The 23,202-nt window shown below is 41.1% G+C and overlaps 1 protein-coding gene across 1 annotated transcript in view; it reads right to left on the minus strand.

Moving 5' to 3' along the window:
- The window catches only part of LOC118113661 (vacuolar protein sorting-associated protein 13B-like), a 311,783-nt gene that overhangs the window by 71,350 nt on the left and 217,231 nt on the right, over positions 1-23,202 (minus strand). Inside the window, exons 35-38 of the mRNA XM_035163589.2 lie at positions 16,318-16,656; positions 15,560-15,974; positions 15,189-15,326; positions 7,225-7,620 (exon numbers count right to left, since the gene is read on the minus strand). Of these exons, the coding sequence (XP_035019480.2) occupies positions 7,225-7,620; positions 15,189-15,326; positions 15,560-15,974; positions 16,318-16,656 (1,288 nt within the window). The remainder of the gene's footprint in view (positions 1-7,224; positions 7,621-15,188; positions 15,327-15,559; positions 15,975-16,317; positions 16,657-23,202) is intronic.

Genomic DNA, 23,202 nt, shown 5'->3' on the forward strand with positions numbered 1-23,202 from the left:
CAAATTGGGAGTGGTTTTAACAAGGGGAATCCCTTTCTTTCTTCATCCCTAACTCCATTCTTCCATCCAGGCTGAATAATAGTCATAAGCACATTTCTCCATCCTCTCTCCTACTCTGCTTTTGCCACGAATGACCATATTACAGCTATGAAAAGTTGTCTCCAGAGATATATCTGCAGACAGCCCAGAGATATTACACCACTGAGCTGTGAAGTACCTTTATTAGCAGGAAGGAGAGGAAGGAATGTTGAGGAAAAAGCTGAACTGGAAAAGTATTGGAAGATGGGGCAGGCGGTATATGTATATAAAGACATGGCCAAGAGTGTGTTGAGTAAGTTGCTATTCTCTCAGCTTTGATGGGTGCCTTTTCCCATTTGCAATTCTTAACTTTTTATTAATAGATAGGATCAAGGTAAGGAATAAATGGTCCAATGTTTTTTTCTAATCTATTCTTGGGTTCTTTTAGTTGCAACTTTTATATCATTATCCTGTTGGAGGAGCCATGATTTGAGGCTGAGTCACAACTTCTCCACGTTTCGCAGTGGATGGTGTTCTTTTCATTGAAAGCCTAAGTTTTCCTTCTGTGAACAGTCACAACAGTTACTAAAAAGCTCTCATTTGATGAAATCTGTCCAAAGGACATTCTCCCAGAAATATTGTGGCTTCCCCCACATGCGATCTGGCAAACTCCAGTTCTGGTCATTTCTCTTTCAAAAGTGGGGTCCTTATTCAATAGGTCCCATTTGGAGTAACTGGTCACTGCTGTACATTGACCTTGGAGGCCACCTATCTGTTTTGAAGTATTTCTTCCTTCCTCTGTTCTTTTTCCACCTTTCAAAGTATCCTGTTGAATCTGTAGTCAATTTTCCTCTTGAGACCACGTCCAACAAGGTTGCTATGGCCCAGTGGACCTTTAACTTCTCAATAGTATCAGCAAATGTGTCCACAGCAACATCAAACTGCTTGGAGATGATCTTATAGCCTTAGAGCCTTATCTTATAGTCTTTCCCTGGTCCATGTTCAGTGTAATGTATATTATAAAGTAAATATTATATCTAGAGATGAAGTGTAAAAAATAACCAACAAGAAAATCTGGGAGAGGGAATGATCGAGGGAAAGAAAATAAGTTAGAGATAGTGTGAGAGAAGAGAAAGAGCGTGAAATTGAGATAGTTCTTCTGGCATCAATTAAATCCCTAAAAACCCATCTCTGTTACTCAAACAAAGTTTTATCCATGAAAAAAAATCAAATTATGCCTTTAAAATGGCTTGGTACAGCAGCTCGCCTGCAGTTGTGACTCTGCTCAACACACAAATATCTGCTAGTTTTCTGTTCTGCTGTTCACTGCACACTTGACATGTTTGAACCGGGAACTAAGATGGATAAGGTCAACCATTGATCATGATATGTCTGGTGAATGGATCTATTTTGTACATAAACAGTTTTCTTTGATGTCCATGACATTGGCTAAAAGTTCAATGACATTAATGAACTAGCCAAAAATAAAAATAAGCTCAACACACACTGATATAGCAGGAGTTTGCTCCTTCTGTGGGTGACTTGAGATACAATCAAGAAATTGTTTGAAACTAATAAGAAACTTAATTCAGAACATACTTTGATCAAAAACAGATCGCAATTACTGACTTACACCTGCATATCTCACACCGTCCAAATAAACGGTGCACAAAAGCACACCCTCTGCAGGCTAATGTAAAACCTATGACACCCGAGGAACAAAGTGGGTGGTGGGAAAAGGGTGGATGGAAATCTTCCTCAAGTGAAATACATCTCTGGCAAACACGATTAGATAGGATCTAAGACTGATTTACCGTGTCGGTTTCTCCCTGGCAGCCGTTATCTGACCACTGCCTGGTTGATTTATACCCCGGGACAAACTGGTATCAATTAGACGAAACCTAAAGGAGTCATTACCTAACTAGCAGAGGCCCCCAAAGACTGCTTGGGATGGTAAGAGTAATAGAGGTAATATACTGTCACTCACCGCAGAAATACACTATTCACTCACCACAAGACCACTATAGGACACTAGAGGAAACTGGTTTTGTAGCAGGGGACGCTGTCAGCCAAAATGGCACAGTGCAGGGAGATGTGTGTCATCCAAGCTGTTACAAATACAGTAACTGATGAGTGTTGATGAGTTACATATGTGTTCAATGACAGCTGCAATGCGTAAGCAAATTACATATGGTAGATATGTGTTCATTTTTCAATAGTCAACACAGCGAGTCTGACCTTATATTATGCGTTACATTAGCCTGGAAATCTAATGGTCAGTAAAAGAAGAAATAAAGATTAATGTTGCTGAGAAGAAACTTCAGTGTGCAGAGACCATGTGACCTTAAACAACCTTTGATTCTGCTTTCACATTGTTTTGTTCTGCATTAGGAAAATGTATCTGAGTCCTGAGTTTACTTTTGTAGTCATTAAAGTTTTGTGCTCCTGGTCGACGAGTGCCTTACTCTGTGTAGATAAGTATTATGGTCATTCCCAAATTACCTGCAGTATATTTTTGTGAGAAAGTAGAGAGAGCAGCATTCAATCATTTGCTAGTGTATTAAGTAGCAACATCAATGAAGTCCACATCCTGAAATAAATCTGATCTTCATAAAGATAATACTGAAAAAATAGAGGTATTCCCCAGTTTTTCTGTCGTGTTCTGGGAAACTATTTTGGATCACTTTTGATCAACTAAGCAAACGATGTATCAGTTAATCAAGGTAATATTTGTCTGATTGATAGCTAATCAAAAATAATCAGTAATGACAGCCCTAATAAGTTATTCTTTCAAACGTCTTCAGATTAAATGTCCCCTCCAGGATGTGTGTGTGTCATGTCTTCTCTGTAACATATTTCTACTAGTAATGCAGTGAAAACAATTTATAGATGGGTTTAGTTGCCAAATCACAGCAGGGTGTATTTCCAAAGATAAATCTCTTTTAAGTTTGGCTTCACTCAGCTCTGTGTCTCCCTGACTATCAGAACAGAAGTAATATGATAAATGGAAAAGAGTGGCTTTCTTTCAGCAGAGTAAACACACAGACATGAGCAGGGCCAGGGAAACAAAATAAAACTTGGAAAAAAAGAAGAGACATGAATAAATAGTAGGTAGTTTTCACTTCATTCAAAGAACATATGTTTTCCTTTGCAAGTGTGCTGGAGTAAATCACCATGAAAAAGCAAGGGTTCCACAGAGGCAAAGGACCAAGGGGAAAGCTTTAGGTGTGTGTGTGTGTGTGTGTGTGTGTGTGTGTGTGTGTGTGTGTGTGTGTGTGTGTGTGTGTGTGTGTGTGTGTGTGTGTGTGTGTGTGTGTGTGTGTGTGTGTGTGTGTGTGTGTGTGTTATTGTATGCATATGAAAAAGTGCACATTAGTAACAGAGTTACTGGTGTGTGTGTGTGTGCGTGCAGGCACATGTTCATAGGGAATCGGGGGCACTCTATGGGCAGTCTGACGGAGAGCTGAGAGATTAGGGAGGGTCTTGTTTCATGGACCTTAAGACATCTGTTCTCTCTCTCTTGCCCACCTCCCAACCTTTCTTTCATTGAACTATAAATGCCCCCCTACCTTGGGGAGGGGTGAGTCGTGGACGGAGGGAGGAATGTGGGGCTTCCACTTGCTTTTCATTAACACAGGATCTGGTAACACACCTCACTGTCAACCTAATCCCCTCTCTCTCCATCTTGTCCCCTGGCAGAGGGGAGCTGCCATGACCAGGTACAGAGCCCCAGATGTTCCATGGATGAGGAGTGGGGGTGGTGGGATGACAAGGTCTTCACCCCACTGCAGCTATGAATGTACGTTAATGAAGACAGGGTGGGGCGGGGTGAATGCAAAGACATCTACTGAAGAGACCCCTGTTAGTGCTCGCTCACACAGAGTAATCTGCCAGTCCTCTGTTTTCCCTCCTCTGCCCATTTCTCCTTCATTTCTCTACCTCTCCGCCTTTCTCCAACTTTTTCCCTTCTTCAACTCATAAATGTATTATCTTTCTTAGCCTTGGTCTCCTTTTTCTGCTCAACTCTGCTGTTTTTCCACACATTTCTATCTGTACATCTCCTTAATTTCATCTCTGCCTCTTCTTCTCTATCTGCAACGCCTCCCTGCTTCCCCTCATTCGTAACTACTTTCCCTTCCTCCTCGTGCTTCCTCTTACAAACTGGCATCATCCTGAGGTCTGCTCAGGATGTGGTCTATCAATCTCAGTCTGCCACTGAGAAGCAGCAGTGCAACAAAAGCAGCAACAGTAGTGGCAGTAATACTACATTCTCCTGTCTTACATCTCTCATGTACAGCTTCTCCCAGGGGGGCCATTCACACTGACTTATTGTGGCAGCTCAAATGCTCAAACTTACAGAACAGGAATCCTACCCTTTATCATCCTAGAATTCCAAAGTATCCGTTTCTGAGGTATGGAGCGGGCTGGAGAGGTCGCCCGGTGGTGAGTGATGGAGGTGGTGCAAATAAGGCTAAGAGTCAGCAGATACATCTATTGTCAGCTGTGATCAGTCTGTGTAATTTGAGACAGTTTGTCTCCTTTCGATGTCAACAAATCTGGAAACACTATGTGAAGAAGCCCTCTGGGAAAATAACCATGTGTGTTGTGACAGAGATCTATAAGACTGCTTAAGTTATCATGAGGGAAAAAACAACTGGGTGAGACAAACATGTTATTCAGCAGGAAAACTTAACACATTTATTTTGAATACCTTTTTCCTATTCAAAAAAGATCCTCTACGTAAACTTTGAAGCTCTCTGCTGGACACATATACAGGTGTTATTCCACATTAAGTTTGACCATGCTCTCAGAGATGAGGCAAAGTGTTAAGATATCAGATTCTATAATGATCTATGGATCTATGAGATCTATGGACTCAAATGTGATATATGAGGAGCTGAATGAAACTTTTACTGCACATGATGACAGTATTTGTTTTATGAGGTTATTATAATGTCTTGTTCAGAACATACATACACAATCTTGTGTTTTCTGAGCCATAAGGACAACGAGTTTGTAGCAAAACCGAGGAGAAATGATGCAGTGGTCTTGATTCCACCATTGTTATTTGTGTCTGAGACTGTCTTTTTCAAGGAGCTGGAAAAGGTGGAGAAAACAATATCCATTGAGTCACTGCACACTAATCTCCACTCAATGTGTTTACTAAAAATGCATCAAAGAACCACTAATAACAAATCTGTTGTAAAGTGTATCTAAGGATAGAGCTCTAACTATGAATAGTAGAGTAAATTCTAATGGAAGCTGAGTGGAAGGGGACTGCTTTCATTTCTTCTTCCATTGCACTGCACACACTGTTTCAAAACTGTGAAATAAGGATAAAAGCTGAGAAGCTATTGAAAACCAGGGCAGAGCAGGGCAGGAGGGCTGAGTATGTATCACCGTGCAGTTATGCAGATTCGCGTAAACAAAGTGCAAATCGTTTGAGGTTTTAATTAACATTTTTGAAAATCATTTTATCTGAAGTAACCCTATATGACAACATCTGCTAAACAGATGCTGGTGCAGTTCCAAGCCCAGTTCCAAGTCTGTCCTTGTCACTTCGCACCACCAACACACAGAATGTGTTGCTCAGCAGCACTGAGGTAAAAAACAATCTACCTGCTAAATTATGAGTCAACTTGCTCCTTGCCATCTACTGCATGCAGCACACCAGCTCCTGGCTCTCTTTTACCCTTGTGTTTCTATCAAATGTCCAATTTTGAGGATGTGCCAAAGAATAAAAAAATCTGAAAAACAAACTGATCATCTGTTACAGCACGTTGACTCACACCCAGTGGTGCAGAGACATTGGAAGCGTTTTAATTTATATTAGCAGATCTGATTGTCATCATGGAAACACTGTGATGCCTCCCGGATTAGAGTCAGTGTTGATGAAGGCAGGGTTTGGTCCTAACATGAAAACAAACATCTCACTCACACTCATACATTAGTGCATGAAAATATCTAACCCTAATACACACCAAATCCAAGCAATCAAATAAACACACAGTCTCACAGCAACCCATGATCCAAGACTAACACAAACATCTCACTTTACAGTTTACTGGCAAACCTTGTTCTTGGCAGATGACTACTTTGCTAAAAAACAGCAATACTGCAAATACTGCTGTTATTTAGTCCCAAACTTTCACAGTATGAGTGAATGACAACAAGTGTGGAAATTGGAAAGTTTAACTTAGTGCTATACAATGAGATACTGATCAATAAACATTCAAAAACTACAACCATGTACAGTAGATCCATATGATCAGAACACAACCTGCTGCTTGATTAAACACATTCCTGAAGGAACATGTTATAACACACATAATTTAATCATAAATATATAACGAATGTAAGCGTTGGGTACACTGGGTACAGCACTTTAGAGCTTATCCAAATCAAATATTTGTTTGGTTGCACAACATAATGAAAAGAAACAGAACAATTTGTTCTTCACTAGAATTTTATTGGATATTTGGAGCTTTGTATAACTGTACTTTATTTTCAAAGGGCCTGGCCTAGTTCCTGTTGGCACACATGGTGAGCTAGGATACGAGACAAAATGACACACCACAAAAGAAAGTGTGTACATTTGGTGTTGTGTACTACAGAGTCTATGTGGTTTCTTTAAAATATGATACAATCTGCCAAATAGGATGAAGTCATTGCGGTTGTTTCCAATGCAGCTCCACCTGTTTCAAGAATTTCCCTGAAACAAGTGGCAATATCTTGAAATAAAGCAGAATACGATGAATTACATCACTGGTTTGATGTTTTTTGCTTTTCACATTAGAGAAAGTAAGGGAGTCCAGATCCTTGTTACTTTGAAGTGATACAATATGGGTCATTTACTGAGCTCTGACGCACGAGTAGGGAGTTGGTGAAAAGAACAAATGAAATGTTTTAGCAATCATCAGAGGCTACGCAACTAAGAGTTAGATATGAGTTGAATTGAACCAATGACTGATGAAAGGTCAGACAGCAAAACATTTATCATTGGCTAGTATAATCTATAACTAATAATTAACAATTAAATTACATAAATAAAAGGGTCTAAGAGGGTTTGAAGAACTACTTTAAGTTTGATGCTTGCTTCGGTGTTCAGTTGATTACAATTCACCCCAGCAAAATGCTGAACATAACATTTTATGGTTTTGCACCTGTAATCCACATAAGCACAATGTCAGTCTGTCTTATACTCACCTTCTATCCGAGGCCCTGACTTGATGTTCAGACTTCCTGTCATGGCTGACACTGACACTGTCACGCTGGGCCTCTTTGGATGAGACTCTGTCTCCATGACAATAACAATCTGGGCAGTGTGGATAGAGACCTTATGGAAGGTCAACGCCAGGCTCCTGATGTTGCTGGTTTTACCCAGAGCTGAGGCCTGATGGTGAGGGTCTGAATGGGAGAGAGGGAGTCTGGGCAGCATCCTCGTAGGAGAGGAATGAGGTGTGGAGGAAGCAGACTGTTGATGACTGGAGGTATCCCACACATGGTTTGGCAGTACTTTTTTCAGGTAGGCTTTGGCCTGCTCCAGCTTCGCCAGGGTAGGATTGATTTTCAGGGGACGTGATAGCTCTACGTTCAGCTCAGCTTTGGAGACAGAAAGAAAGGAAGACAAAGAATTTAAAAAAAGATGGGAGACATGAAACGGTGAAGACAAGAAACAAAATCTAAAATGATCACTGATGGATTTCTTTAAATTTTGTATGGGCAGTTTCTGATCCAGCTCTAAAATTACAAAAGTGCCGATCCTGTGTATTAGGGGCTGAATAATAAAGAACATGGGGCAGAAAGAAACAAAAAACTAAAACAACTTTACTGTTGGAGGGAAAAAAACAAGGCTACCTCATGACCGAGATACACAGAATAGTACATACACATTTCGTTGCTCTCTGAAGGGTTCTGTGTGTTTGTGAATGGGAAATAAATATCTAAGATATTTCTTATGTTCAGCAATCTAGTGACAAAATGTTCAGTCTTTTTCAGTGCTAAAGCGAGACTCCTTTTACTATGTTAAACTCAGTAAAAAAGTTAATGAATTCACTGTTGGCAGGGGTCTTTGCTGAAGCCAGGCTTCATCAGTGCACCCGAGCAAGATCTATGGCTACCTACCCTACGAGACGTTACCATGCAGCCATGGTAACGTCTCGTAAATCAACTCTTAGTCAACTCTTCTCTCCTCTTCTAGCCTCAACCTGTTAGATACCAACTTGGTCCAGTCTCAATCTCTTTCTCCTTCTTATATGCACACGCACAATTACTGGCTGTCTCACTGACATATCTTAACATTACATTCCAGAGCAAAAGAGATTATTTTCTTCATTCCAGCCCCATAAACCCAAGACTCGTCAGCATCCCCTGTTCTACCTCTCCCTCACTCTGATGCAGTACAGCCTTCAAACACTTGACTGGAATTTACAGACACATGACTTAACCCAATGCCGTTTTACACCACTTCCATTATCCCATTTTTCCACTTGGTCATGATGATGGGAGAAGGAAGCAGCTGAAAAACAACAGCAGCTGTTTTTCATGGTCTCATCAAGGAGCCAGTGTTTAGAGGCTTTTCGGGGGTTTTAAGCCTCCTGTCTGTCTCCTTCCCAGGTATGAGCAGCGGATGACATGACCAGGAGAGCTGCCAGGAGAGGCCCGCACACACGCATACATGTCTCCACGAGTTCAGAGGACATTACCTTGGCTTACATTCATTTCCTGGAGACCTACTTTAACATTGACCATAGTAACTACTTGTCCAGTCCTAACCCTTACCCTAATATTAACATGAACCCAAACCTAACCTAAACCAAACCGTTAAACATGTCTTCACATTCAAATTTAAGGATTTGCGTTATGGGGACTTGCTTTTTGTCCACATAAATGTGTTAACAATTTTAGGTCCCCACAACATGAGTAATTCCTGGACCACAAATTCACGCACACACACGCACACTTTCTGTCCTCAATGTTTTCTTTTCTTTTTATTTGATCTAGTAGAAATAAGGCCCTTGGTCAAATAGAAGGATGGCTGGAGAGGGGAGCTGGAGGAAAGATGGAAAGGTGGATTTCACTGTGCAATGTAGCTTATCATTTCCACTTGACTTATCACCAGGAAATGTTCCAGTGGTTGAATAAATACCGTGTATGCAGCTGTTCATCCAGGTTCCTCTGCTTGCCTCCAATGTTCTTTCATTCTTTCATCCTCTTCCCTCTCTGTTTCATGTAACCCGTCTTTCTGCTTCCTCTCGCTTCCTCTGTCCTATATTTTTACTATTACTCCATCCCCCAAACTCAACAGCCCCTCCCTGATCTGTAATCACACAAAGCTGTCTCCGATCACCCACTCAGGGCCAGTGATGGGGCCTGGGCTTTGCCTGGCTCTCCGCACAGGGAGACCTGGTCCTGATTATCAATTGTTCCTCTTCCCAAAATCTATTTCTGCCATCAGCGTGAAAAAAACCATCCTGCACAGCAGACCCCAGTTCTGGAGTGACAGTGTTAACCCCTCAGCACCTTGGAATAATCCATTTTTAACTTTTAATCCAAAATTATTTCAACACTCAACCAATATTGAACTATTCATCAGTCTCTACAGGATGTCTTGATCTTAGCAACTAATGAAACTTCAACCAATTCCTGTGAATTCTGCCTTGCTTTGCAATGTTGTCCAATCACAGAAACGTTGTGTTTTTTCCCCCTCCCATAGTCTCTCTCTCTCTCTCTCTCTCTCTCTCTCTCTCTCTTTCTCTTTGCAGGTATCTCTGACTCCAGAGCTGCAGAAACTCTGACAACATTTATTATTATTACTATTATATGAATTGTTGTTGCATCATTATATAATATATATTATCATTAATAACATCTTTACACTCTTATTGTTTTCATTGTAAAAAACTATATTTAGTAGTCTGGCTTAAACCTGATGGTGCACAACTGTTCCTGGTCTCTCTCCCCCTCTCCTCTCCTCCCCATTTTTCTCCACTCACCCCAACCGGTCGAGGCAGATGTTGCCCACATTGAGTCTGGTTCTGCTAGAGGTTTCTTTTCAGGTAATGAGGGAGTTTTTTCTCTCCACAGTCGCCAAAGTGCTGCTCATTGTGGGAACTATTGGGTTTTGAATCACAACTTTTTTAATAAATTTGACCAATCATTGTACCTAACACATATTGTTTTCTCGTTTAGACTACTGCAACTCCCTCTTCACTTGCACCACTCACTCATCAATAGCCAGACTTCAGTTGGAACAGAATGCAGCTATGAGGCTGTTGACCAAAACAAGGCCCCTACTCTTGTGCCCCTACCCACAAGAGTAGGGCCACAAGGCTGGGGGTCGGCTGCTCTGGTTATCTGATCAATGCCTTTTATCTGTTCCCCGTTCTTATTTTAAATCCAGAGGTGACCGGGCGTTTACAGTTGTAGCTCCCAAACTTCGGGTTAGGGTTAGACAGCCTTCCCCAATCCATCAGATCTGCTGAATCTGTGGTTAGCTTTAAGCAGCTGCTGAAAACTCATTTCTATAGGTTAGCCTTTATTATGAATTCTCTCTATTTATTTTCGTGTATGTATAGTTACTTTTGTATGCATGTTTATATGTATGTATGTATGTATGTATGTATGTATGTATGTATGTATGTATGTATGTATGTATGTATGGATAAAGTCATGTGTACCTTATCTTGCTTGTGTGTGCTTTACCTGGTATGTGAAGCACTCTGTAAGTGTGTGTTTTAAAAAGAGCATCACAAATAAATGATTATTATTTATTACTTTCAAGCTAGTTTCACCAGTTGTAGCAGTCCTCAACTTTGGAGGAGGTTTACCAGAGCACCTCTAACTGTACCAGGGAGGGTGTTTAGCATAACTAAGTCTGGATGGCAAATTACTCTCCCTGGTTAAAAGGTGGCAGAGAGAGCTGCTACACGGAGAGACTGACACACAGACACAGACAGACACACAGAGACACAGAGCCAGAGAGCGGAGAGGCCACCAGAAAAGGACATGTGCTGGGCGATTCAAGCTATGTTGGATGAATTATTTCTGTATTAAAAATGATGAGACCAGTGAGTGGATATCGTGGTTGTGTTGGGAGGACCCATGGTTGCAAGGGAGTTGGCCATATCTACAAGTATGTCATCAAAGTCTCTTCCTTATTTCTGATGAAGATGCAGGTGTTTGAAACAACCCTCTCACGTTTACCAACTAAAATTACTGCTAGAGACCGTGCAAGGACACTCTGATGTTCTGCACGAAAACGGGCTAAATATTGTTGTCCTGTATACAATATTATGGTGGAACACAAATGATAATCAATAACTACCTCGAAATACTGAAACACGACAAATAATCATGACAGAGGTTACTGCATCCAGATCTATTGCAAGTGCTGAAAGAGACAAGGTGAGTATGTGGATGGTTATTGGTAACGTGTGTGTGTGTGTCTCTCTCAAAAAGTACCTAAACAAGTTTTTTTTTCAAAATATGAACGTTTTTTTCCGAAAATATCAAGTGTGTAACAGCTGACTGAGGAGTAAAATGACATTCCATTAACAGGGTTGGGTTATGCAATCTGCTGCCAACAGATGTACAGTATGTCTGACATCATCTTTCCCACATCTCTAATTGTTTAAAAAATGGTTCAGATTTAAAAATATAATAATGGCATAAAGTAAGTTCAGAGAGCTGCAGAAATAGAGGAACACTGAGTCAGTTTATGACAAATCTTTCCATCAAAAGATTTGTCTGTTGACAAAAAAAGAAAAAATATCAATAATTGAAAGAAATTTGGTACATTCATTGCCCAGCTATAGTACATTAAAGGAGGGCTTTACCAACAGTGGCAGTCACACACAAGTGTTTTTATTGAAATAAAATCTTTGCTTCAGCTTTGAGACTTTATGTGTTTTAAGAAGATTGTCAGTGGAAGGCCTGTGCAAGGAGCAAGCATCAAGACTGGAGGTTAAGAGGTGGGGTTGGTGTTCATATCAGACCTTAATGTGAACAGGCTGGGGGGAATCATAGACTAGCCCTTCTCAGGTGTCAGCCTCTATTAGCACTGCAGAAAGTGGGACATCAAGGTCTGACAGAGGCACATACACACACATATATAACTCTGCAAAGTGGTGAGGGAGATCAACTATGCTTATTACCCAGGTTACTGTGCCTTTTTGGCAAGGTCATACATGACGCCAACCCCACTTTGAACCTGGTGTCGGTAATGTGCGTGTGTGCAAACACCACAAACATTGTTTTCATTCCCAGCCCACTTTTGATTTCTCGAGCTGACTTTCATGCTTGACTCTTGACAGGAGAGAGCCTGTGTCAGAAACAGGTGGCATAGTGTACAATTACACAAGGTCCACATGTGAAAAGTATGTGTGGATGTCTGAGGTACCAATCATTTTTTGAGGTATATCTGCAGAATCCCACTGTCACAAAAAAGCCTCATATCAAGTAAGGCCAGTGACATGCACTGCAAATGCCATCTGATTCAAATTAGAGTGGTTCTGGACGGTCGAAGGGGCACAGGCTTGTATACAGTAACTGACAACATTTCTACAAACCCATAGCTTGACGGGAACCAGGGACACGGGAGAGTAATGGTTCCAATTTGTTCGAGCTAATCTATCACCTGCTGCTTCTCTGCAGAGGGCATGAATGATCTCTCATCTCCAAGTGGTAGCAGTTACCTCTGGACTTGTTCAATGACCCTCTCTCAGACTGGAACTGAGTAAGAAAAATGAGAATGAAGTATGTGTATGAATGTTTGTGTGTTCACTGGTCAATCACTGAACCCTGTTCATGTTGGAAAAAACTAACCCAGCCTAGCCTTCTTTTATAAACGTGCTGGTCAAACCTTGAACCCTCCTGGTTCTGAAAAAATGCTGGCTTCCTATCTGCACGTGGATTAGCAGTGTATATGTAAATCTGTGTGTATGTAATGAGCAGCTGCTGTGTGAGGGTCAATGCTGAAACACCATTGAATTCACAGTGCACATGGAAAAAGTGTTTCCCACTCAGCATCCTTGGGAGGGCAGCTTTGATTGGTCTTGCAAAATAAATGCTGCTGAAATTGCGAGCATATTGCTGTAAACACACAGCAATGCGTGGCCTCACGGCGGTCTGCTCTCTGTTTGCGCCTCACTGAAATAAATCAAATGTGAAGCAGTGTTGAATCAAAGTAGAGCTGCCAGACATGATACATACACATCACAGCGAGAGACACTTATAAAGACTTGCACATGCAAATAAAGCATATCTAAAAAATAAAGGGGACAGATAAATAAAACACTGTACATTTTCTTCCTAATCCCATCTCCAGCCATTCTTTTTCCTTTCACTATTTTTTTGTTTCATATTTAAAATAAGTGTAACCAAACAATTAAACTGAACTGAGTAGAGGAAAAAACACATGTCTTTCCAGGTCAAGACATTTACTGACATTCTTTCTAATGGCAATGAAGCTTTACTACTAAGACTGGCAAACATTTCAGTCTCAAAAATGATTCATGTTTATCTCCATGTACTGACTAAGCAACAGCAATGAGTGTAGTCCATAACAGTCAGAAACAATGCACAGATACTCCTGCTCTTTGTAACTTCTTTCTTTGCTACTCCATCCCAGAGGAGGATAGTTATCTCCAACAGAGTCATCTAACCTAACAACACACTGTTGTGTGTGCATGTGTGTGTGTGTGGGTGGGGGTAAAAGGGGACCAGTAGCATGTGTGGTCACTTCCAGATATTTCCAGCAGAGCCTGACCTGGTGACCTCCCAGTGAGTCTGGATTATGTGTGAGTCATTTGGGAGAATGCTGTTTGTATGTGTGTGCATGTGGGGAGAATGAGTGTGAGGTACAGGGGCAGCTCGGCTCTTTACTAGTTCAAGGGAAACACCTGACTGTAATTGCAGTTGGGATCTGTGCTTCAACTGCATACAGGAATCACATATAACCTCAGCCAAATGTGATTTATCTTTAAAGATATAACAGGCAGTGATCCTCTTAATAAACCATATCAAGTTGCAAAAGCAACTCTGGGTCTTGAAAATGCTCATGGATAAACATACCAAGTAATGTAAAATCTATTTAAACATTCTGAATCTATGGAATCAATATTAGACTTACTGCTGTTTGTCTTTCTTGCACCTCTCCAAGGGGAGATCAGAGGTCAGTATATAAATGGTCTGTATTTATAATATTAATGATATACTCATTATATTGAAGGAAAGTCTCTCTATTCACTATACCAACATGCCTCTCCTGAACAGTGAATTCCAATCAGAGAGAACTAAAATATTATTTACCGTACACGACAGAAACCTGATGGGACTTTTAAGTTATTAATGCCTCGCTGGAAGGTCACGATTATTGTAATTTGGCTGCCTGCATCATCTGGAATGAGCAGAGGGGTAGATGGACATTGCTAGTGTGAGGTAGCCTTGTGTGATTGCTGTGGTGTACAGAGAGCTACATTGTGTTGTGTGAGTCCATGAGGACAGAGCAGCTGAGGGCTTTCTGCTGACAGCACGGATACGTGTAGGCGAGGGGGCTACTCGTGTCCAGCCTGGAGCTCCTTCTTGTAAACATGGACAGTATGTGTTCATGATTGGATGCATGTGGAAGACAGACCTTATGTCAAAGTGTATCCCAAGTTGAGTGTTAGTGTGCATGCATCTGCAACATCTGGCCCGCTGGATTCAGGGAGCTGAACTGAAGGATGTCTTGTGCCTACACACACTCCATGAAATCCTCAAATGAATAAGAAGGTTGTGCTTTCGCATTGTAGCCCACTCACACTTTTATTCCTTGCAGTTCTGTTTGGATAAAATGTCAGCCACACCCTTAGGTCAGCAACCTTAAAGCTACTCATATGGATATCATATCAGTCTAAAAATAGAGAGAGACCAGACCCTGTGAAAGGCATTCTGGATGTCTGATGTTTCCCACACACTTAAATCAACAGCTTGTAGTCTGCTATTAAAAGTGACAAATATTAGCCATATCCATGACCTCCAGTAGAAATGAACAATATCATTAAGAATGCCAATTATGTGCACATGTCAACGAACATGTTAATGTGAGTGTACAGAAGTTGTATCAAACACTAGTGAGTGTGTGCGTGCATGCCAGCGTGTATCTGTCTGTGTGTGTGTGGGATCCCCACCTGGTCCATTGAGGAAATCTTTGATCTGGAGGCAGAGCAGTGGGGAAGGAATGCCCGTTTTACCGTCTATTTCTCCTTCTACTGTCTGCAGCCAAAACACGTTGTAGTCAAGAGATTCTGGAAGAGTCTTTCCTGGGTCTGCAAAAACATGAGATGGATGAAAAGATAAAGAGAAAAAGGAGGAGAGAAAGAGCACTGAGAAAGGAAGACAACATGACAGATAAAAAACTGTGCTATATTTAACATTAAGAGAGTTTACATTTACTAGTCTGCTATGTCTGTATATGTTGGTATGATGGGTTGGTAGCAAAGTAACTTTCCCTGTATTGTTTTTTTAAACAGAGCCGATATCTCAATGTGCTTCAGCTCACCAAGGCACTTGTAATCAGAAGTTACTCCTCTTAAGGCCACGTCAAACACAGACAGCTCCATCCTCTGCTTGCGGTGGTGGCAGCTGAGAAGAGCAGATGGTTGCATCACCTGGAGATACAGGAGAGGTTCTAACACCTGGTCCCCGGCCCCTCTTCTCCCTGGCTGCCTCACTATGGTCACACCCAGCGCCTGGCGGGCTGAGGAGCGACTGGGAGTAGGCAGACTATTCATGGAGAGCAGGCTGCCTCTCAGGAGCGGGGAGGCTGGCTGTGAGGTGTTGCTGTTGAAGATGTCCTCAGCTGTCAGGCCAGCAAGGGAATCCTGTGCAGCTGGAGCAGGTTCTGGAGTCGGCGATGCAGAGGCTTGAGGAGACTCAGACAGGATCTCAGGCTGGTTGAGGGCACTCTTTCCCACCTAAAGCAGATGGAGAAGAATCATTGGTCCATCTCAACTTGCCTGCATCATACAGATCCTGTTTGAAGGATATAAAACAATGACTAATTGTACTGTACACATTTAAGTTGCAGTACAATATTTAGTTGTACTACAGACTGTATGAAAATATCCTCATCAACTATACAATGTATCATAAACTCATGACGTTGAAAATGTGAACTTTTAATCCTGTATACACCAAGCCAATTGTCACATAAAAAACACATTTTGCTGTTGTGTATGGAATGAATGCTAGTGAATGTCTGACAGATCCAGGTACTGAATCACCTGACATCTTCTATGTTCCCCCAGTTTTGTTTACCTTATGCTCAGCCTCCTTCTTCTCCAGTGAGCTGGGGCTGTCAGATGATGAGGGAATGGCCTTTGAAGAACTGGAGCAATAAGTCATGATAGACAGCCTACTAGCCGTGAGAAAGATGTCAAATGGGATGAAGTTGAGGTTCTTGGTGATGGTGGACTTGTGGGAGGGCCTAGCGATACAGTGGTGGCTGGCCCCACTCTGCTGCTCTATTTGGACGATGCGGATGTGAGCACTGTCGCTGCCAAAGCCGCTGTCCTGCCCAGTTCCACTGTGACGTGATGAGATGTCAACAGCCGTCGCAGGGTCACGACTGCCATGCTTCTTCTCATGTCGACGCACCTGTACATAAATACAATGAGAGGTATAAAGATATGTTCACATTGAAGCCAATTGAAGACGGGGTTTGGGGCCTCATTGTAAAAGGTGTGCTTTCATTGCTAGCTTTGTAGACTAAGGGCTAAATGTCTATTTTATAGGAGCAAATGATGATTTTCAATAACAACCAAAGTGAAAAGAAGGCAGAATGACAAAAGGCCCCAAGTTTTTGTGTTTCTAGTCAAATGTGTGTCAATTGTGCCTAATATTAATACTGATCAATATGCTAAGTGGTGTGTTATTGAAACATGCATGCAGTCATGTACACACAGAGAACGGCTACCTGTGTAACTTAACGAACAGCTAAACATGTGCAACATCTTTATGAACACAATTCATTCACAATTTCCATTAATTCAAACTTATCTCAAACCAAACCAATATGGTTTGTGAGGATTACAGAAGGGTGTAGGAGGCCTCAAACAAATGGATGAAAAGATTCTATTCTCTTTTTTGGGGGGGGAAATTTGTTTCTTGTTTGGATCTAGGCTTTACAAGAGAACACAAACCAAATAACTTGCTTGATTGAGACCATGGACAAATAGACCAAAGAGGGAGAGCATCACATAACCACAGACATTAAAGGCATGCTCTGGGACTTTTTCTGTGGTCTAAAAATCATTTTGCACTTCTTGCAATATTGGATATGTCTTTAGAAAAGAGCCTTACCCCAGCGAATCAAATTGTTTCATGCACTGACTGTGGTATTGTGTATAAAGCAGCTGAGATTTTCTGCTTGACTCCATCTAACGGATATCGGGAGACTTTCAGCCGTTGTGGCAATAAAAAGCTCCAGGCTATAAAGAAGCTGCCACTGATTCTCATGGGAAAGCAATGAGACAAACATTTGAAAATAAAAATAAGAAAAAATATGAAAATGATTATTATTACTGGACATGTTTAATCCGGAATTGACACATTCTTGAGTATGGAAGATTCTTTGTAGATTCTAAGAAGCAGCCACTTCAAACCAACCCCACAAAAGGCAGAAGTGAAAACATGGAAAAAGTGAAGAAGGCACATTTACTGTTCAATGAATTTGAACAGTCCTCTGATTGCTCTATCACGCTTGACAGGTGCACCATGAAGAAACTTGGGGGTATATTCATCATCATCATGTCCAATAATATATCAAACATGTTTCTCTTACATGTTAATGGGTACAGTGTCAGCTTCAATTTCCTACAGCTGCCTTTTGAAAAAATGATTTTGATAAATAGAAAAATGATCAAATGCAGTTTTTTTAAAACAACCAAGGTGTGTCCCATCCTATCCCACCATTGTCTGCTCCAACCTGCACATGGTAGCTATTATAATATGTTCTCTCAGATGCCCCCTCTCTTTCTCTACATCACTCCCTCCCACCCGCTACATGAGAATTTAAAATGTATATTATTGCTGTGGTGGAGATAGTGTTTCAAGACCTCTAGGCAAATACTAAACCCACTGGCAGGACATTAGACAGAATACTTGACTTATTAGATATTTCCTATTCTAAACAGTGTCATCAAAGGCTAAGAACAAGAGCCATATAAAACACAGCAGCATGCCTGCCCGCCTGCCTGTTCTGTTCGGCCAGCCTCATGTGTGGGGCTTCTATAGAATCAGCTCTGCCAGATTCTTCTCCTTTCCCTGGCCTAATGAGGACAGGATGTGTGCACTCCTTTTCTGTAGAAATGTAAGATTTTCCAAGCAATGGGGAGGGGAGAGAAGGCAGAAAAGAGCCTGGACCTGTCTCCATGTGTGTTGTGTTAAGCGGGTGAAACTTGTATTGAGGTAAGGAGGTATTTCAAAAAGGTACTTGGCAAAGGAAAAATGACCACTCCAAGGAGCGCCCCACGTTGAAAGGGACAAATAAGCTGCTGTGCAGCTGGGAAAGAGCAAGCGCCAGGAGAAACTGCCAGATACTCTTTACGCTTCTCTGTCTCTTTCCCAAGCTGAGGCTGTACACATGCATTTACAATTACAGCAAATACCCCGTCTTTTTTTTTAACCACCACTACTAAGAGAGTGCCCCCTAAGCAAATTTTTGGTCTATTTTTAGATGTGCTTACAAGTGGAATGAGGGATAATAGGGAGCACAAATGGGGGGTGCAGAGGAAAAGAGACAATGAGAAAACATACAGTACCCAGCACACACTGGTCCATATAGTTTGAATCAACACATGCGATCAATGCGTTCACAGACATGTACACATAAACACACATGAAGTCAGTTGCATTCTGAGGGTTTGATCTCAGTTAGAGTTTTAAAACACACAACTGGATAAATACTTGTGTTTCTGACCTTAGTTATAGACTCACAGTGCTTACACATCGAAAAAAAGAGAAAAGGTATTCACAGAAAACACAGCCTCTAGTCTATATGCTTTAACCTTTTGCCAATTTATTCACTGACATATAGCAATAAATTCAGAACACAAACATTTACTGCAAATACAGGCCTGGTCCCAGCTGAAATCCCCTTTTTCCAACCATTACTTTCTATTATAGTATATAATGGCTGCTCTGAAGTGCTGTTTCCAGATCCCAATGCAATCTTTCTCTGGACTTGGTTGATCATCATCATGAACGTGCGACTACACACACATACACACAACCCCCCCAGCCCCATTCGGCCAGTCATGAAGTCATCCCCTCAGTCCCTAGGCAGAAAATACTGGAAAATGGAGGATAATGCCCAAAGTGTGAAACCATAAGTCTCCCAAGTGCCAATCATATCAGAGCGCATCTGTACGACTTCTGACCCCTATTTCTGTCAGTGTAACTCAGAACAGCTTGGCTAGAGGAAGGCTAATATGTGGAAGCAAATGTCACATCATCCAAATGCCACCCGTTTACAGTTTTGGCTCGCTAGTTGAATATGACAACATAGCTTTTACATCTGAATAACACATATGCAGTTGATTGTTTCCAGATGAATGAAAAGTAGGTTGCAATTCAGGTTCAGAGATCAGGGAACATGAAAATCCGAATGTTTTAAGACAGTAGGGAAATCCATGATAGTCGGTAGGAAAAAATATAATAAATACAGTGCAAGTAGCAAAGGTGACTATCATTCATTTCAAAATGGTCCATTTAAAAACCACATATCCCCAATGAAGTCTGAATCCAGTCAAAGTATATACAAAATGTTAGCAACCTGCACAAGTTCACTTTAGGGCCACGAAATAAAGTAGAAGGGGCATAAAAAAGACTGGTAACTATATAAGGGAAACACAAAAGACTTCAGAGCAAAACTAAGATTTTGAGAAATATTTCTGCTACTAGCTTGCATGCCATTGAATGAGATATGAATAAGAATGAACTGCATTTGAATGCACATCGTAGAAACACAAATGCAGAAACAGAATATATAAATATGCACACCTTTTTTTAAATAGTTAAATGTCTGATAGTGACATAATCAAAGTATTGGTGAATAGAAAGGTTGGCTGAGTGACATTAAGAAGTTTGTTAATTGGTGGAGATGGGTCAAAGCATCAACTATTGACACTATTACAGAATTAAAGAGTTGTTCAAAGAAATTGAAGTATGTGGGGACAGAGTTGTCATTGAGAGCCAGAAACAAATTGTTGGCAGACTTGTAACTATGTCATGTTTTCATCCAAAAAATAAAAAAAATGTAAGCACGTGCATTACGTTTTAACTGGGGTTGTGTCTTTCAAATCATGGTGAAATATATGCTTGTTTTTAACTTTGACAGAAGTGACAGTTACTGTAGAGAGAAAACAAGCTGCAATTAGTTGCAATTTTTGAACCTAAATGAAACCAGTGGCAGAGCAGTTTGTTGTTCATGTTCTAGAATAGAAAGACTCCTAGCACATTTTACCCCGCGTTCTCTCTGCTACTGTGGAATTCCCTTTGAAGAATAAGGTCAGATTACTTACTATCTTTTTAGACAGAACTATTCAGTTGTATCTTGACAACATCAGAGTTTACTGGTTCCGCCCCTGCTGTGTTACCCACTATTGTTTACCAGAACCCTAAAGTTGATAGCAGGCCTCTGTGCCTTTGTGCCGGTGGAAGAAACCTCAATAGAGAAATACCGCAACTTAATCAAAAATAATAACAATAATAGTTAACTGAATGCCATAAAGGCTGAAATTTATCCTCTCATTTTCTTGTGAAGAACAGAGGGGGGAAGACATTCATAATATGAAGTCACTGCTCTTTGTATGCCATAACAGTGGTCACAAAAAAGGGGCATCAAAGAAAGTCATTTAATACTTGCAACTTTGTTTCAATAACAAAGGCAACCTGCTATGCACTTTAACTGAACCACAACAAAGAAGCAATGGAAGGTCACGACCCCAGAGCTTGCAAATGAATGCAGAGTGCTTCAGAGTGACTGTCAACTGTACTTTAAACAGTGTACTCTGGGCGCCGAGCGGGGCCAGTTTAACAAGCTCTCTCTTCCCAGTAAAGCTGATTGGTGCGCTTACTCCTCCAGGGTTCAACAACATGTTTCGCAAAGGAGCATATGAGACAATATCCTACACATTCTGTCCTCTCTTCTCACACTGCAGGCCCCAAAGTATCTTTCCCTGGTGCCTTTATCCTTCTATCTGTGATTTGTTAAGGATTAGAGAAATAACAATATGAGAATATTTGCCTACCGTGGCAGAGACTCTTATTCCCATGATGCCACATGACATATAGGGGAAAGCAAATATCCGGGTGACAGTAATAATCTATTCATGTTTACATTCCAATAGCGCTGGGTCAGTTGGAACACTTTCCTTCCCGAAAGACCTACTCGAGGAGAAGTGAGGAGAGGACTGGATTTGACATGGCTGGTTTAAATAGAGGAACGCCTGTGAAACACCTCAAAAAACAAAGGAAAGATGATCAGACAAGAAATCAAGAATGCAGAGATGCTGCTCTTCCATTTGATAAAGGCTGGAGAATGAAAAGAAACATTTTGAAAAGAGTGAGTTAATGTGGTCCATATGGGGAACTACACTATGCTGCTCAACAAAAACCTGGCTCTGGGATATGTGGCGGCCAAAGACTCTTTTTTATAATTGATTGAACTTCAAAACCTGTTTTCTCCTAAGCCTGCACAGGACATTAGTTTACTTACAAATATTTTGGCACAAAGAGAACGCAGATTGCCATTGCTTAGTAGAAAAACGTTTTGCAGGCAGAAGTGTTGTGCTCAACACGTTGAGTTTAATACCAAGACCTTCCCATTACCACAGTAGGCCCTCGAAAAGGCTCGCCAAACCCACCATGCCCCGCTCCTAATCTATGGTAGTCAAGAATGATTTAAAGGGTCTGACAGACACCACCCAATAAGCTCAACTGGAGACTTATTGCATCAGTCATCCTCAACAGATCCACCAATCTAAACCAAAACCCTGATTCAGATCCACCAACAGTTTGGTTAGGGGTGACTGAGAGGTCACAAAGAAATTACCCCCTATCACTACAAAAACACTTTCTGTTTGTATAATCAGGATGCAATGTAGTTGCATTACTCATTGAGGGAAGTGTTTAAAAATGCGAGGAGACAATTCCTAGATTAATACCAAAATCGTGTTAGTGAAAACAAACACAGGGGAAAAGTGTCCTGACCACTATGATGTAACTACTCAGAAATGATACACAGACTTTCTCTGCTTGTCCAACATAATCTCTTGGCTGGAATAGGATGCTGCTGAATGGACTTTATCACCAAATACTTCAATCATTAATGATAAACAAGATATCAGCCATATGGTCAACAAAGTTGGGACAGTAAAAACATACAATTTTATGATGAAGTTATCATTGGGCTGAGATGGAGAACTTGGAAGATTGAAAATGGCTGATTAAAGGATGAATTGCCTCAGTACATGTAATAGGAAAATAGTATATTGACTCTTTCTCTTAGATCCCTTGACAGCTGCAATCTGACTCCTAACAATTTATTCGGTCACTAATTAAATTAAGATGAAGGCCAGATGTAGAGAAAGGTGTAATCAGGCGACACCCTACAGCAGAAGTGAAAGTGAATGAGAGACAGAAGCACCCTGGGGTCTGTCTTAATTTCTCTGACCCTGGCTTCCACGGCAGCAGAGTCATCATCAGACTTTCTTCCCTTGATCATCTCTCCTTTCTTTCCATGGGAATGGAGTAAAGAACAACTGGCTCTCATTAACTATCACCATCCCTATTTAGCTTTGAGATTTGTGTGGGGGCTAATTTTTGAATCTGATAGTCAGGCGTCAGTGTTTACACATGCCTAGTGTCGATGAATGAGGTGGACCTGTCAATGGCATCTGAAAGTTGTAGGCGTGAAAGTGTGTGTGTGTTTGTGTGTTTGTGTGTGTGTGTGTGTGTGAACACTACTGTGAGAAAGAGAATGTGTATGTATATGCTTTAGAGTATCATTTGTTTTTGCATTTTAAAATCAATTCAATTACAAGACTGTACTGCAAACACAATATAATTATTCTCTATTTTAATCACTCTTTATATTTGTGGGTAAAGTGTGGCAAACAACTCACAAACATACACACAGAG

This window comes from Hippoglossus stenolepis, chromosome 8, assembly GCF_022539355.2.
Source record: "Hippoglossus stenolepis isolate QCI-W04-F060 chromosome 8, HSTE1.2, whole genome shotgun sequence".
NCBI lineage: Eukaryota > Metazoa > Chordata > Actinopteri > Pleuronectiformes > Pleuronectidae > Hippoglossus > Hippoglossus stenolepis.